Source organism: Microchirus variegatus (assembly GCF_963457635.1).
Source record: "Microchirus variegatus genome assembly, chromosome: 1".
Classification (NCBI taxonomy): Eukaryota; Metazoa; Chordata; class Actinopteri; order Pleuronectiformes; family Soleidae; genus Microchirus; species Microchirus variegatus.
In genome coordinates, this window is record NC_139802.1 from 40,011,814 (window position 1) to 40,030,110 (window position 18,297).

An 18,297-nucleotide genomic window follows, 5' to 3' on the forward strand; every position below is an offset into this window, starting at 1 on the left:
GAGAAATCAAAGCCAATTACGGGAATGAGGAGGAATGAACTTGTGGATGTGAGAGGATGGAGGAGGAGGAGGAGGAGGAGGGAGGGAGGGAGGGAGGGTCTCGCGCAGCTGACACACACATACCTCAGGCTTCATCTCTGATTGGTCCTCGTTTGGGAGAAGCTCATGGGTTCATTCCGTCGTTAAGCGCCTCCCCGTTCCTCTAAACTACATTATAATGCAACCAACCTCCCTTTTTTAACCACAAACCGAATTTGCTTTCATTTAGGTCTATATATATTTCTTAAATAGGTTAAAGTCATAGAGATTTTTTCTTTTTTTTTTTCTAAAAAAACTTTTTCATAGTGAGAATAGCATTTCGCCCTGGAGCGGTGCGCAATGCTTTCTCACGCCGACCTCCTGGATGCTCGCCTCGGTGAGTTATCGTCACCAAACTCCGGTCTTCAACTCTACTGTAAGCTGGAGTCACTTCTCTAATTTTTTCCCTTCAAAAAAAAAAAAAATCAAAGCTCAGAAAATTGTTCAATCTGCTTGTTATACGCGCGTGTTAATGCGGCTCAAAGTGGACCAAACTGGCTTAATTCATTGGGAAAGTAATTATTATCATCATGGCATTACTGCGTAATTTGATTTAACAATTTTCTGAGATATCAGTGTGATCGAATTGAGTTAAGAGTATTTAAGGAGCAGATTGTGTGTGTGTGTGTGTGTGTGTGTGTGTGTGCATGCTGTGAGAGCTCCTGTTTTTGCACCTGGATGTTTTTAATGCATGCAACAATATTTCGTCTATGTTGCTTGGATTAACAAAACAAAAAATAAAAGCCTAACCATGTGTGTTTGTTTTCTTCCTCCTGCAGAGAAAGTTCACTGGTGGACAAAGCTCACAGCTGTGTTTCTTATGCATATGTGTGTGTGTGTGTGTTTGTGTGTGTGTGTGCAGGGATGAAGGATGCAGCGGCGGAGCTGCTGGGCCACAGAGAGGCTCTGAAGTGCAGGCTCGGAAGCGGCGGAGGCACAGGAGGAGGTGGAGGACCTGACCCGGGACACTCCGCTGAGCTCGGCCCGGGTCCGGACGGCGTCGAGGGCTCCACGATGCTCCCCGGTGATGACATCAGCAGCGGCGGCGGCGGAGGCGGAGGCGGTGGCGGTGGTGGAGGCGGTGGAGGATCCAACAACTCGGTGCAGGTGAACAGCAAAGATCAAGAGAAACAACAACAGCAAAATAACAACAACAACAACAACAACCCGAACCAGTCTGGATCACAGCAATCGCAGAAACAGAAGCGGCACCGAACCCGCTTCACGCCCGCGCAGCTCAACGAGCTGGAGAGGAGCTTCGCCAAGACGCACTATCCGGACATCTTCATGCGGGAGGAGCTGGCGCTGAGGATCGGACTCACGGAGTCCAGAGTCCAGGTAAGAATCATGGTAATCATTTTTTTTTTTTTACCCGTTCATTCATCCATTCATTTATCAGTCAACTTTGACTCGAAATTATCAGTTAAAACGAAAGTTAAAGCGACTCAGACTAAAGCAGCACATATAGTTTATTAGTAGAAAGAAGTAAACAAAAAAATAGCCTTTTTCGTTTGTTTGTATTATTCTTATTATTATTACAACAACAACAGTCAAATCTCCACCCTCTTATTGGCCAGTTCTAGGTTAACATAACTTAAAATAAATAAAAATAAATAAATGTAAAGTATTATGGGTTAGTATTCGTATTATGTGACAATAAATACAATTAAATAATACAAATGAAACTGCAGCTGCTAATGGATCTACGGCAACAATAAAGGGACAATCGTATAACTCATGGTACATAAATTAAAAATTTTTTGGAAATCAAACCCACCATCTAGATTATTTTTTCCCTTTAATTGAGGAAAATAAAGTACTCACGCGCCAAAAAAAACATGAAATAGCTTGAAATAATAATAATAAAAAAATAAAAAAATAAAAAACCATCAACGCTTCTGTTTTACTCCTATAATTAAAACACAGTAAAAATGTAAATACACGTGCGCACATAATAATGACATCCCTGTGTTATAACACATTTAATTTATTCCGTTCACGCGCCACGGATGAAATAAATATTTTGTCAGTCAGGTCGTAATGTTTTGGAGGAACACCGAAGAGGAAAGGGATAATAAAGATAATGATGAGATAGAAGATATACAAGGAAAAGGACGCACTCATTTCCAGGTGTGTGTGTGTATGTGTGTGTGTGTGTGTGGTTGCTGCAGCGTGGGATTTTAGGGCCACGCCTGGATTTGAACCAGCAACCTCGTGGATTATAAGCTAACAGAAGCTGAGCATAATAAAACAGCGTGTTAGACCTTTAATTTATGTGAGACAAGTTGAGGAAAAACCTTTTATTATCATTTTAACGCTATAAAAGTGTGTTTTATTTTGTAGCCTTAAACACACATTTCAACAATTTCCAACCTCTTAATTTCCCCTTATTTATATAAAAAAAGGAAGATTTATTTGGATAAAATTGTCAATTTTAACCTGGTGGCCGTGAATGCAACGCCCCAATCTGCTTTATTTTTTACTGTCAGTGCATGTAGTGCTGCCTTCAGGGACTCCTCCCTTCTTTTTGCACATCTTTTTGCAAATAAAATATCAACCATATTATAGGAATCATATCATGACACTGCTTTGTAGTAACCGTTTTGGCAAATGTTCATTCTAATGCCTATAATAAGTGTTATTATAGGAGCCAATTCACTTCCTATGTAGGTTTTACATAAAATAAGAATTAGTGTAATGACGCTCATCCGCTATTATGACTCTCTCTCTCTCTCTCTCTCTCTCTCTCTCTCTCTCTCTCTCTCTTTCTCTCTTTCTATGTCTTAATGGCGGACAATGTGTCTTTTTTTTTTTTTAACGGAATGAGAAATTGCGTTTTCGTTCCTTTTGAAGTGTAATGCGTTTTCAGGCCGGATTTCACGGCTGCATGGCCACGCGAGATGCAGGGGGAACGAGAGAGAGCCCCGCTCTTATTACCGCGCCCCCACTTTCTCAACCAAATCTCCACATTAATCATAGACGCCAGTTACAAGCAAAGACACACACACACACACACACTCACACACACACACACACACACACACACACGCACACACCAGCAGCAGCAGCAGCTCAAGGACTCAGCGAATAAAGTGTGTTTGCCAGCGAGGCCTATTTGTCAGAGCAGAAACATGATCTTTATTACGACAGCGCACCCGCCTTTACTACAGCTCCATCCAAATGACTGTGGTGCTGCCTTCAAATGACGTGGGAAAAAAATGGGAAGAACCAGTTTTTAGGGCATTTCATCATATATATGTATATATATATATATATAACCGATAACAGAATAATATTCGTTATTTTTATTTTAATGCTCTATGTTCTATATAGAACTGTGTGTGTTGCTCCAATCGCTAAATGTTAACTTGAATTCTACATCAACATGTTTATTTAAGAAAAAAACAAAACAAAACATAAAACTATTATTGTTGTTGTTGTTGTATTGTCCAACCCTTTAATTCGTGATGTAATTTAATGTGACTTGACGAGAAGTCAAAGATAGAATATGACCAAATAAGACCAAATAAAACAAAACCAAGCAGAGTAAACAAGGTCATTTAACCCAGAAAAGGACAACAATCAAAACAAAACATACTTAAAAAAGAAAAAAGAAAATACATACTACTCAAAAATATATTTTTACTAAACATAAAATAAAATTTTATTTGTTTATATTTAATTTCATGTAATTAACACCCATCTACATTATGTTTTCGTGTAACAATATATAAACTATTACTTGTGTGTATATACATATATATATACATGTGTATAGGTATGTATATGTATGTATACGTATATATGTGTATATATATATATATATATATATATATATATATATGTATATTACTAAGATTTTTTTCAGTGTTAAGGATGGAAACAGATAATAATAAACAATCTAAACCGCATGTATATATATATATATATATATATATATATATTACTAATATTTTTTTCAATGTTAAAGATGGAAACAGACGATAATAAACACACTAAACCGCATGATATTGATATTGAAAACATGTGTCAATGGTTTCATGTTCACGTGGAGAATGCAAAACACGCAAGAGTGGGGTTTGTGTTGTTGTGTTTATTTATTTATTTATTTCCCTCCTGTGTGTGGATGTGATTTATCGTTGTGGTCGCTGTTATCATGATGATCACAGTCTGATGTCATGACCTTTTTTTTTTTTTTATGTGTGACTGCGTGACCCGTCAGTGCAGCCATTACACCTGCTCACCTCTCTCTCCATCCCTCTCTCCATCCCTCTTTCCCTCTCCAGGTCTGGTTCCAGAACCGTCGCGCCAAATGGAAGAAGCGCAAGAAGACCACCAACGTGTTCCGCTCGCCGGGGACGCTGCTGCCGACGCACCACGGCCTGCCCCAGTTCCAGTCCGCCGCGGCGGCGGCGGCGGCCATGGGCGACAGCCTCTGCTCTTTCCACGCCAACGACACCCGCTGGGCCACGGCGGGCATGCCCGGCGTGGCCCAGCTGCAGCTGCCGCCGTCGCTGGGCCGCCAGCAGGCCATGGCCCAGTCTCTGTCCCAGTGCAGCCTCGGCGCGGGGCCTCCGCCGAACTCCATGGGCCTGTCCAACATGTCGTCCAACGGCTCCGGGCTGCAGTCCCACCTCTACCAGCCCACTTTCCCCGGGATGGCCTCCTTATCCGGCCCCAACAACGTGACCGGCTCGCCGCAGCTGTGTAGCTCCCCGGACAGTGACATGTGGAGAGGGACAAGCATCGCGTCGCTGCGCCGCAAAGCGCTGGAGCACACAGTTTCCATGAGTTTCACCTAGTGCGAAGAAGAGTTTTTCCGGGGTTTTTTGATGTTGTTTCCCCCCCATTCTCCCCTTCTGCATTCGCTTCTTCTTATCCATCCGCCGGGAAAAGTACACCCAGGATACACTGTCCTCATGAGCGCTCCACAGCTGCGCACCTGGCGCTACTTTTTCCTCCCACACCAGAGACACAAAGAGGGGAAAACTGAAGCTTTAGGGCTGTTTCTGCTATAATTTATAATTTCGCATGTAAATGACGACTATTTATTTGAATCCCCCCCCCCCCCCCGCCACCTTTTGCTATTTATTTATTTATTATTTATTATGTATTTATCTATTTATTTGGCCCTCGCTTTTGCTGTTGCGGGGCAGACTGGCGACTCGACGACTTCTGAAGACAAAAAAAAACAAACAAAAAAAACAAGTCTTGTGGATATACTTTGAAACACAAAACTATATAGGTGACACGTTTTTCTTTTTTCTTTCTTTCTTTCTTTCCCAAACCTGCTGCACAGCATGCAACTGTGAAGGGGCCAAAAAGACACAAAAGACACCTAAGTTTTAAAAGAAAGAAAGAATGAGCACATGGAAGATTCAAGGGAAGATGGAGGAGCCTGGAAAAAGGGACTTGACTGCATGTGCTGTCCAGGGGGAGAACAAAAAAACGATTAAATAAATAAAATAAAAAATGATAATAATAATAATAAGGGAAATTCTACCAACTAAGACATGGAAAAACTGACTCTAACTATAATCTGTTATATAGGATGTTTTGTGTAGGGGAAGCACTCTTGTTCCCATTTGGTCAGTTTGTGATACATTCTGTTTCCCAGGATTATGTCTGTGCTTATTATGATTATCAAATATGACCTTTTTCCTTAAATGTTTGAGCCATTTTCTTTTATTTTGGTTCCTTACATGGACATGTTTATATCAATTAAGTGTAAATGGTCAAATAAAAATCATTTTCAATTATGGCACCGTGGTGATTCAAACCTCTTTCTTGCTTGAGTTAAAAGTGTAAGATTTGGGGAGGTGTGGGGAGGGGATACATCTGCTTGAATAATAATTATAATAATAATAATAATAATTATAATAATAATCAAATAAAAGTGAGCTTGTGTCCATCCTCGGCCCCAAAACATCCGTGGTTGCACATTCCCAGATTCACCATATATCAGTTCACTTTGATTGAAACGAGATGATGAATATCAAATTTGAAATTTGCATATCTGTGGTTAATATCCATCATGGAGTTCACCATCCAATCTTCTGTCCAATCTCGTGTCAGACGGAGGCTGTGAGTGATCTCGGCCCCACACACATCATATATAACCGCAGAGCAGACGCAGAAAAACAGAATTAAAATGCACGGCGTCTCACAGATCGTCATGAAATCTGAGCGTTACAATTACTGTATTGTCATTTTTTTTCTCTTCCCCTTTAACCCTTTTATTCACATGACTTTTGTCTGTGTATATAAAAGCATCTTTGAAACACAAGTGTATGGCCATTTTAGGAAAGTAAAGGTGAATTTACCCAATTTTGTACTTATTTAAAAATTAAAAACATGATTTAAATGATATCCAAGAAACAACCCAACATTATGGCCAAGATGACCTAATAATTCCACATGATGAGAGTAAAGATGTATGTTTTTACAAATAAAAAACCTAATAATACCTCATTAGGATCAGGAGCACAATTTATGTGACATTACCAGACCAAAAACATATGGATTTCAGGAAGTTTTTCAGGAAATTGCTGTTTTTTAATACTGAATATTCAATATCTGGATGACTTTTCCACAGATGTGAAGGTTCCACGTCCAGGATCGTGAAGAAAACACCTGTCGCTGTGCATTCTGCTGCTCAGGGCCGGCCCCAAGCGTTCATGGGGCCTTAACAAAATGTAGTTTTGGGGCCCCAACGCCAAAAATGACATGATGCTTTTTGGGGGAATTCTTGTGTTTCCCAATGTCAGCCTGCCATGTTCTTATACAAAAGTGTTCTTCTACAAGGGCTGTGGTTCTACCTGGAACCATTAGTTTTCAAGGGTTCTTGGTAACACTAATGGTTCCAGTAAGAACCATTTCGATCCAGAGACCCTTGTCCTGAATAAAGGGTTTTAAAAGGGTTCTTGGTAACTTATAACCTTATATGGTTCTACTTAGCACTTTTGTTTCTAAGAGTGCATTAGCTTTAATCATAAATGGTTGCAATCTCAGAAGAACGCTCTTCAACAGTGCACTCTTAGAAATAAGGGTTCCAAAAGGGTCCTTCTATAAGGGCTGAGGTTCTACCTGGAACTATTTGCTTCTAAAAAAACCCTTTCCAGAAGAAAGGGTTTTTCAAGGGTTCTTGGTAACACTAATGGTTCCAATAAGAACCATTTTGATCCAGAGAACCCTTTAGACCGCATTCCTAAATAAAGGGTTTTAAAAGGGTTCTTGGTGGAACCCTCCAAAAGGGTTCCAGGTGGAACCTTTAGCAAAAAGGGTTCTCCTATGAGAACAAGCCAGAGAACCTGATATGGTTCTACCTATTTCTAAGAGTGTACTAAAAGGTGAATATGGTGTCGGCTCATGAAAAAGTAACAAAATAAAATGATAGAAAGTGCATTTATTGTACAATGAGTTTTGATTTATTAATTAAAGAAATAATAATAAAAAAAGAACACAACGAACGTCGGATAAAACAGCACATCAGTGCAAATGCACAAAAAACAGTATTTGATATAATATAAACAGATACTTAATAAATAAAGAGAAACATTATCAAGATAACAAAATACATTAACGACAACATATGTAAAGAACCATTGTTAAAAAAAAGAAAGAAAATTAAATGCTCTTGGGGGCCCCCTGGTGGTCAGGGGTCTGAGTAAGCTGACGCTTATTTCCGGTTCTGCTGCTGCTGCTGAAATCTGCAGTGTTCCTGATGTGGTGACTTTCAGTCAAAAAAGGAAAAAAAGGTAATTTTTTTAACCTAATATCAATTATTCAAGCACTGATTTATTAAATTTAACAATTATCTCCTCTTCTGATTCTTGTGCTTCATTGTTTTATCGTTTCAGGATTTCCTGGTTCAGGATCTGTCGTAAAAATGAAGCATCATTTGACTGTGAGTTGTGAAACATAATCCACTTGTAATCCTCACACCACCTCTGCTCAGCTGCACAAAGAGATGGAAATGTATCATATATTATATAAAATGATATAAACGTGATAATGGCAGTGGGAGTGATTGATGCACTCTCTCTCTTTTAAACATGCTGCTTGGTTTTATTTATCATCTATTATACTTAACTTAACTACTTAGGTATCGTATATAACAATTTTCGCCCTCCATGTTTTTTCACACGTTGAATGACAACAAAGTGAACCTTGAACATTGATAATTATTCATAAGGGTCGGGGGGGGGGGGGGAAACACGGTTTAAACTGGAATGGATTCGCTCCTGTGAGAGATTCATCAGCTCTGACTGACCTTTAGAAAGATACAAACAGGAGGCAGGAGATTTGTGATGGAAAAAGAAGAGATAAAAGCTTCTTTTTTTTTTTTGCTTTTCTTTCTTTGCTCTAATGCCACAGCTGCCATCACAGAAAATGAAGTCAGCGTTGCCCTGGTTGCAGTTTGTAAGGTTGGCTCAGCTGCATCAGTGTCAAACACCAACAGAGCCTGTTTGTGCAGACGGCGTCTTTTAGCGATGGTTTTCAAGCCGAGTGTTAAAACCTTCTCTTACTTCATATGAATAAATGTATTTATTACACTTAGAATTACATTTCCGAAGCGACACAGTACGAGTAACAGGTGGACAGTGAGAGTGAATCTGCTTTAGAGAAGCAGCAACATGATGGGAGGAACAGTGCAACAATAATGGACCGTGAGAACATTATAGGTGTTAAATATCCCATGACAACCAACACATCTGTCTTCAACGTCCTCTCTGCTTATCTGTCTATATTCAAACACATCTGAAATGCCAGACACTCGCTTTTCTACTTCACTGGTCGAGATGTTTTTGAGAGCGGCACTGAGGCTTTTTAGTTTTGTGGATGGTGTGACAGACCTAGACATAGACATAGGGCGCTTTCACACCTATAGTTCGATTGCGTTGATGTTACAATGTAGCAAACAGACGTGGGTACGGTTTGCTTTCACATAGTTCAAAACGAACCAAAAAATAGACCATCGGCACCAGAACCAGACTCACCTCCCTGATTTCCACCGCCGCGGAACGTAATCCGCCGGTGTGGATTGACGCCGGGCAGAGGAAGGCGCATAACTGACGTTCCGCGCCGATGGCGTGCCTGGTGGAAATTCGGGGTAATCCCGTATCTCATCTCCCATACCCATAATCCATTAAACTATACCGTTTCGTCCCGTTTGGCTTCGTCGCTTTCACACCATGAGGAACCGAAACCAAAGCAGGGCAGATAAAGCTGTCCGAGACCACCCCCTTCAGACAGGTCTCGGGACCGGTCGATTTGGTGCGCGCCAAAGTACCGAGATTACATTCACACCTATACGCAAAAACGAACCCAACCGAGGGATCCGAACGCGGTTAGTGCGTACTAAATGCTGTAGGTGGGAAAGCACCCGTTCGACATAGAGTTTGTCGTACTGTGCCGTACTGGAAAGAACCATTCCACTCGGTGGAAACATGGCTTTAGCATCGAGTAGACTACCAAAAAAAAAAAAAAAAAAACACCAGGTGCCAGGTAAGACATTTTTTACTTTGCCTGACACCCACTATTTTATTTGTGAAACCTTTTTTTGGATTTGTGAAAATGCTAAAGGGGAGATTTCACCGTAGACCCCATTGGACCCAGGTCCAAAAAAAAAAAACCCATCTAACATCAAAAAACACTGTACCTAGCCTTCTCAAATCTGGACTATATTATCATACAGACCCTGAAGATTCATAAAAACACCGTCTCTGATTTGTGGAACCTTTATTCTATTTGTGAACATTGGTACTGTCAAACGTTGGTGCGTCAACGGCGTCAATGTTAACGCACGTGACGTCATGTTTACGCGACTGCGGATTGGTAAAATGAGTCTCTAAAGTAACGCTAAACTTACTTTACTAAAACTAAACACACATACGCAGTACACGGGTACGCTGGTTATTCGTAGCGCTGCACTTTTCGTTTTTTAATAAACGGACCGCTCCAGTTCCACTGTGGGTGCGCTAACGGCGCTAATGCAGCTAACGGAGCTAACTGGTAAGGGGGTCGTACCTATGTACCCCGGGTCCTATGTTCCCCGTTTTTCCAAAAAAGGTCCTATGTTCCCCACTTTGTATGTGACAGGGGAACATAGGACCCTTTTTTTGAAAAAGGGTAGGGTTTGGGTTAGGGTTAGAGAAAGGGTCCTATGTTCCCCGGTCACATACAAAGCGGGGAACATAGGACCCGGGGAACATAGGACCCGGGGAACATAGGACCCGGGGAACATAGGTCCCGGGGAACACAGGTCCCGGGGAACACAGGTCCCGGGGAACACAGGTCCCGGGGAACACAGGTCCCGGGGAACACAGGTCCCGGGGAACACAGGTCCCGGGGAACATAGGTACGGTCCCCTGGTAAGCGGTCAGTCGTCATAAAGGCACATTTAACCGTTTTTTCAGCCTATAGAGCTCTTTAAACCAGGTCTGGATAAAAAAACACCATACCTGGCCTTCTCAAATGTGACCTAGATTATCCTAGAGCCCCTGAAGATTCAGAAAATGGTATGAGTTTAGCAGGACTATATTCATACACCCAATGAGACACCCATTGGGGGCAAGTAAGCAATGGGTTCAGTGTCTTGGACGTTACGATTAATGACAGACTGGATGAGTTGGACACAAATAGAACTAGAAAAGCATTCGCCAAAAATCACTTGTTCCTGGTCCCATTGCGGACGTTTTATGAAAATTTAATCCAAATTCGTCCGTGAAACAGACAGACAGAGCTTTAACGTGGTGGCAGTGTCTCACAAAACACTTTCTGAGACACATTATGTCACATGAAGGCATCTAAAAATAAGAAGTAGATCCTATTAATGAACTGTAAATCACAGATTTTTATAAATACAATGTGTTGAAATGACTTTACAACCGTACAAAAGCTTGGTTAATCGAGTTTATCTCTGTTCTCCTTTAGAATCCAACCTAATATTCTTCTTTTTCTTTTTTTTTTGATACTCCTCCTCATGATCTAGAAATAGCAGAATCTCTCCCGTCAATCTGCCGCCGAGTTAAAGTTAATGATGCTTCGAACCGAGACCTGAGTCGAGTGCGAAAGTTGTCTTTTCACCTTTTTGTTTGATTATACGAGCACACGATTAATTACCAAACCTACGTTGAACAATTTAAAAAAACATTTTTTTTTAATACATTTTGTGAGAATAAGCTGTTAGACAATTAGGCACCTGCTGTGAATCTGTGTCACACAGTAAGTGTTTGTAGATTATCTGATAATATTCCGTGAGGAATGTTGACTTACATACTTTTTTTCTTTTTAAATCCATTACTTTAATTCAAGAGACGTTTTGTAAACGACACCGTATCGTTAAATCTGCGTCAAAAGTCCAAACGTAACCAGAAGTAGCTGCAGGAGCTGATTTCCATCCGTTCCAGTAGTGCAATCATCCATCTATTTTCTATTTTTCCTCCACACGAGGGGTCGTGGGGGTTGCTGGTGCCAATCCCAGCAGACATGTAGGGCGAAGTCGCACCCTGGCTATACCTACATCAAACATTATACATTTAAAAAAAATCAATTAAAACTAGTATGTTAAGGAAATAAAATGACATGTGTTACATTTGAATAATTTGCATATTAACAAATGGATGTTTTTTTCGTAATTTTGTGTTTTTTTTCCCGCTGTGTTGGACTATATGACTATTTTATTTGCTTGTTTTATTTTGCGTATATTATTGTCATTTTGTTGAAGCCCTGAAGGGGGCGGTGGAAGCACGTAGATAAAGATTTTTTTTTTTTTTTTTGGTGCAGTCTGTCAACAGACAGTGAAATAATATTACATAAATGTAATAATTTGTTTCACTATCACCCCGGGTTAACTAGTTTGTGAAAACGGGCAACCCTATTTCTCATTGGGTAATTTGTCATGCGCTGACGAGGTACAGCCAATCAGTGACCCCCGCCGTTGGCAGGATCGCTCTCTCTCCCAGAATGCTGTGCAGCGAGTGTGTCTGTGGGAGAAAATGTGGGAGCGAGCCAATGTTTACCTCCTGTTTATTCCACACAAATAAATGAAATCAGTCAATAAACCATCCAAGGGTGAATATGGCTCTCTCTGTCCCGGATTATGAATGAGAGCTCATTAATTTTCCCGTGTGTGTGTGTGTGTGTGTGTGTGTGTGTGAGAGAGAGAGTTTGTATGCTTGTGTTGTGCATGTATGTGTTTGTGTGTTCCTGATGTGTATAAGAGGAGAACGTCTGTGCATTTATATTTATGAATATAAATTTCGCCTCTCTATTAGAAATATCTCACTCCCTATTTTTGCGAGAGCTGCAACTAACGATTACTTTTGTCATCGATTCATCTGTCGATTAATTTTCTGGTCCATAAAATATCAGAAAACGTTAAAAAAAAAAAAGTTGATCAGTGTTTGTCAAACCTGGAAATGATGATCTTGTCGAATGTCTTGTGTTGTCCACAAACCAAAAATGATTCAGTTTGAATGATTTATTTGTTATGTTGGACAAAGAAAAGAAAATATTCACATTTAAGAAGCTAAAAAACCTTCAAACCAATTAATTGATTATCAAAATAGTTCACAATTAATTTAGTAATTGATTAACAATAGATTATTTGTTTCAGCTCTACTAATAACAAGCCCATTTCCTTACCCCTTAATAAGAATATGTATATATATGTTGATGGTATGGTGTGTACAGTATGTACTATGCTTTTTTTGCTTGTATTATTTTATGATTTTTTTATTCGGGGAAAATGAATTATAAACAATATGCCAGAGTTGAACAGAAGGATTATTCTCAGTAATAAAAAAATAAACAAACATATTTAACAAGGCAATCAGAGATGGCAGCATATGGCGGCCTCTGCTGGTCATTTTGGCAAGTGCAAGTGTGGAAGCACAAACAATCACCCCATGGAGTGGGATTGGAGTATTGTTTTTGGCAGCTCTGTTTGATTGTTTGTTTGTTTGTTTGTTTGTTTTCCGCACTTGCTGCACATGCCGCTCCGACCAGCAGAGGCCGCCAGAGGCTTGTTGGAAGATGCAAACACCTGCCAATAACCTATCCTTTCACACTATTATACCGTTTTGAATGGTGAATGTGTTTTTCTCTTTGTTGTGTTTTTTGGAACTTTACCAAAGGACTGATGGACTGATTTTATTCATTTTTTCTGTGAATTTGGGTCACAGAGGCTTCTATTCTACTGATACAACCAAATCTAATACTTACGGTTTTGGGGCTATATAGAGACATGTTGGTGGCTTTGAATCCAAATTCATGAGGGTTTTAATTCCATTTGACAGCCAGAGTCTAGGAGTGTCTCTGTGATTGTTATTCCAGATGGTGGCGAGAAAATCCCATTTGAAGGTTTTATTAATTTCCGTTAAAAAGTGGAAGGGGTTCGCCGAACGCCGTTTTTGCCGCCTCACTGTCGAAGGCTGACTGACACTTCGCTTGCTCCCCTCCATTTGTCATTGTTTGAAAAGGTCTTAATTGTATTACATGCAAATGAAGAGATTTGATTTTTGCCCATTATCTATTCATAAGAGAAAATGAACAGGACATTAGCGGGTCAGCAAATGAGGGAGGAGGAGAGGGAGGAGGAAAGAGGGAGGAGGAGCCAGACAGACAGTGAGGATTGTTATTTCTTCATCGCTGCTTGTGCGATGGCGAGGCGTCTTAACTTTTCGGGGGGGGGGGGCTGCACGGAAAACCCAGCACTGCCGTTCGCATGTCCAAGCTGTGTAAAGAGTGTGTATGTGATAGGTCAAGGTTCACAATTAACCAATGATGACTGAAACACAGCGATTACAGTCTTATGCATGTGACAAATCAAAGTGACAGAGGCTTGAATCCACTCAGTCATCCTCGCTGGGAGATCCCCATCTTCCATGGTCATGTGTTATGTATACAGTGTGTATATATATATACATATATATATATATATGTATATATATATATATATGTCTATATATGTGTATATTTGTATATGTATATATGTATGTATATATATATATATATATGTGTATATATATATATGTATATGTATATATGTTTATATGTATATATATATATATGTATATGTATATATGTGTATATATATACATATATACATATGTATATATATGTATGTATATGTATGATATATATGTGTACATATGTATGTATATGTATGATATATATGTATATATATATATACATACATATATATGTATGTATATATGTGTATATATGTATATGTATATATATATATGTATATATATATGTATATATGTATGTGTATATATGTTTATATGTATATATATGTATATGTATATATGTGTATATATATACATATGTATATATATATGTATATATATGTATGTATATGTATGATATATATGTGTACATATATGTATATGTATGATATATATGTATATATACACATATATTTGTATATATACATATCCATATATATGGATATTTATATTTAAAACAAACTGACTGTGGGTCAGTTCTACAGAGGTGAAGTTGTTTTTTTCCAGGTTAAAAGATATAATGGAAGAACACGGTTTAAGTGAACTAAACTAAAATCCAAACATTGTTTAACATTATTGTCTAATCCAGATGTTTGAACTGTTCAGTCGTGGGTGAACAATGCGATATTGAGATTATAACGCAATATACCCTCACGATGGTATTTCACTGAATTTCAAAGTAAGCTGCTTGTTTTGATACGGAACGCTTTGTACTTATACACAATAACAACATGATTTACGACGCATTCGCGACCTATTAATACAGAAAACAGAGAAATACATAGAAAATTAAGTAAATAATCATGTAGACAACCGTAATTAAAACAAGATTAATATATATATATGTGTGATTTAATGTTGAGTGTAACATTTAATGATGTGATAATTGCAACCAAATGTCTTATTATTATTATTATTATTACTATGATGAACATGTTGCTGTCTATATTGTATCACCTCGCCACACACGCTGTGTTTAAAGGAAAAGGTTGATTCTGATTCGATTCTGATTCAAGTGTGAAAGGTGGAGGTCTGATCTTTGAAATGAATGGAAATGATAGACACTAACCATCAGTGGTGGAGTTACAAAAAAAGTACCACCATACGTGTTGTGTTCCAGGTCTACTACGGTGGAGCAAAACACAGTGAGAGGACACGAGATCCCTTCAAGCAGCCGGAATAGGTGAATTATATGTTTGTCGACTCCATTGTTAAATTACAGCTTAATTCCTTTTCCACCATCATAATTTGTTTTCCCTTACAGGCTGGAGGACGGGGCTGATTCAGTTCAGGTTATCGCCTCAGTGCAGTCAGACTGTTCTCTCTATGCGCTGGTGAGTGCTTTAGTGGCCACCGCATCAGGACTTCACCTCTAAGCTGATTCCTGCCATTGGTCATGTTTGACACCGTGTCTATTTGAGCCTGGGAGCCACCGCACTCAGGAACCACTTACTGTTTTATCTCCAACTCCTTCTTGTTACTTTCTGTTTTTCCAAAATCTTTCTTCATCTTTGCTCCTATTATCTCCTCATAATGTATGATATTAATTTTCTGTCCTATAAATGTCCCATTTGAAAAGAAAAGAAAAGCCACTGTTGTCTTTGAAGGTTGTAGCTGATGCAATATAGTTCCTAATTCTCAAAGATTGGGTTATGTTGATCTGCAGACTTCATGCTCTCCAGAGGATGAATCTCGATGACTTTCATCACCTCTTGCGCCACCATCAGGTCGACATGTTAGATTTGCACGTCGAGTTGCTACTAATTCAGTGAAATTTGTGATATTTGGACAGATTGACACAGTTTCATAATACTTGTTACTTTTCATGTTAAAGGGGACATATTATTCCCTATTTCTCCAAGTTAACCTAGTTCCCTGGTGTCCTAATGAACATGTCTGTGACATGCTTTGGTCAAAAATACCATAAGGATGAAGCACCACAGCAGTTCAATCACCCTGCCAAAACAGCCCTGTTCAGAACGCTCCGTTTAGTAGTATTTAAGAAAAAAAAAAAGTAAAAACTAAACTTAAGGGACAGGAAATGACATCAGCCACAGAGGCTACTGGGAGCTAACAGCAGTTCCTTGGAAAAGTGATCATTTGCAGGCTCTAGCAGGCAAATTGCCGTCATATATAACATGTATCCACTGGACAGATAAATCCTCTGAGGCTGGAAGTTTGTGTAGAACTCTGTGCTGTACCGTGGAGCCGAGAATAGAACTTTTCACGGAATTCCCGTTTTTCGATACCGTTGCCCTTGCCAGCACTCTCGCGTGTTTTTACGGACAAAGCGGAGCTCCGCGAGACAACGATTCCAGGAATTAAGCGCATTGTGACGTCCCAGTGAGCGCGGAAGTCAACATTGCGTGTTTTTATCTCCTGTACTTAGACTGAGGAGGACCACAAAAACATGACTGAGTCATCTTTTTTTCACACTTTCCTGACTGATAGGACCTCCAGAGTCCCACATATAAGGATTTAAATGATTAAAAAGTGGATTTTGGATCATATGTCCCCTTTAACATCTTAAGCCTGGACACCCAGGATGACGGTGACAAAACAGCAGAGGCTTCGATTCAACTGAATAACTATCAGTGTGCATGTAAAAAAAAAAGGTCCTGTGTGTAAGAATTAATGACATCTGATGGTGAGACTGCATATTGTAAATGGAGGACTCTTCCCTTTTCGCATCAGGAAACGACAGTGGCCTTCACATACCAGAGTGGATGTCATTCTTCTTCATTTGCATCTAAGCTTCCTCTTCAAAATGTACCGTGATGTGAGATGGTGGCCCTTGTTTAAAAATACATACAGTGTAAAAGGATTATTCTAAGGCTAACGAAACACATTATAAACAATTATGCTCGTGCAGATTTTTACACTTTGTTTGTCCATTTTTTCCCTAGTATACAATGTCCATGTGGCGCCCAGAGCTTAATCCCTGACTTTATTGAATGATTGACATGACATTTCACTCCCCACAAAACACTGTCACTGTGACATGTTGATAAACTTTACTTTGCATGTATGGCTCCAAACACAGCTCCCGCCGCTTCTGTACATTCCTACACATTCTTTTTATTTAATTACTCAGCGTATAGTGACTCGGAATAAATTCCTATTCCTCCGCTGCCGTCTACACGTTTGACCCATTCGTTCAGATATCTGACAGCCACTTAAACAAACAGAGCATCACCCGTCCTCACATCTTTAAACCCATTCCCGGGGCCACCTCAACCAATCCCTCTCCCTAATCCTCCTCCTTTCTCCAGCTGCCCTTGAGCTTTTCTATTACCACATGGAAAGCACCTCGCAGCCCCCTGACAAGCGCGGCGGATCGACACTAAATCAGAAATCAGTGCCAGCCGCAGATCTGAGCCACCATGAAGGTCACAGGCCCTACACTTGCTTGTCGTCTCAATCGGGGGAGCAGGAGTAGATACAGCCAGGGTGATGTGTGACTGTGTCGGGGTGTGTGTGTCTGTGTGTGTGTTAACAGGAGACACGGAGAGGAAAGTAAAGGAAAATTATGTCGAGGGACAGCAGGTCAAAATAAATCCTATAAGAAGAGATGAAACAGGGGGGTACTAAAAACCTGCCAGCAGAAATGGTTGAAATAAAAACATGCATTTTATATTATTGTTTTTTTAAATTTATTATTATATTCTTAATTTAGATTAGTACAACAGGAAACACTGGGTAAAAAACATTTGCTTATGTCTGGTTAGTGTAGAGGTTTGGGCCTGTATGATCTCATGGGATTGTTGCACACTGCCATCTAGCTGCAAAAAGGAGAATCACACTCATTTCAACAGCATCCACAGCTGACTCAAACCAATGAAGACTAAACCCCTCTGCTGAAAAATGCGAGGGATTGTTTCATCACTTCATTTAATATTTTAGTTAGTAGGCCAGTTTTAATACGTTCAGCATACTTTTCAATCTAACAAAAAGGCATATGTCAGGATTATGACATACTATGACTAGCATAGAAGCCAGTTGTGTGTTTGTCTCACTTCTGCATGAGTACTTTTTGTAAAGGGTCTGAATAATGAACGAAAACATTTTAGCTCTTACTATCATTGTCCAAATTAGAAGAAGGTACCGTGAACATTTCATTTCCCTGTATTAATGTGTTTCTACTAATTGCGACAGAACGAAGTTTGTCCCACGGTGGCTTCCGTTGTCAAAGTCACATGAATGG

At 39.7% G+C, this 18,297-nt stretch overlaps 1 protein-coding gene across 1 annotated transcript; it reads left to right on the forward strand.

Annotated features, from left to right (window-relative positions):
* Window positions 1–378: 378 nt before the first annotated feature.
* otpa (orthopedia homeobox a) lies at window positions 379–4,880 on the forward strand (the record flags this gene model as incomplete). Its single annotated transcript, XM_083900518.1, has 3 exons — window positions 379–415; window positions 941–1,416; window positions 4,365–4,880. The coding sequence occupies 3 exons, from the start codon at window positions 379–381 to the stop codon at window positions 4,878–4,880; spliced, it is 1,029 nt and encodes a 342-aa protein (XP_083756644.1).
* Between the last annotated feature and the right edge of the window lie 13,417 nt (window positions 4,881–18,297).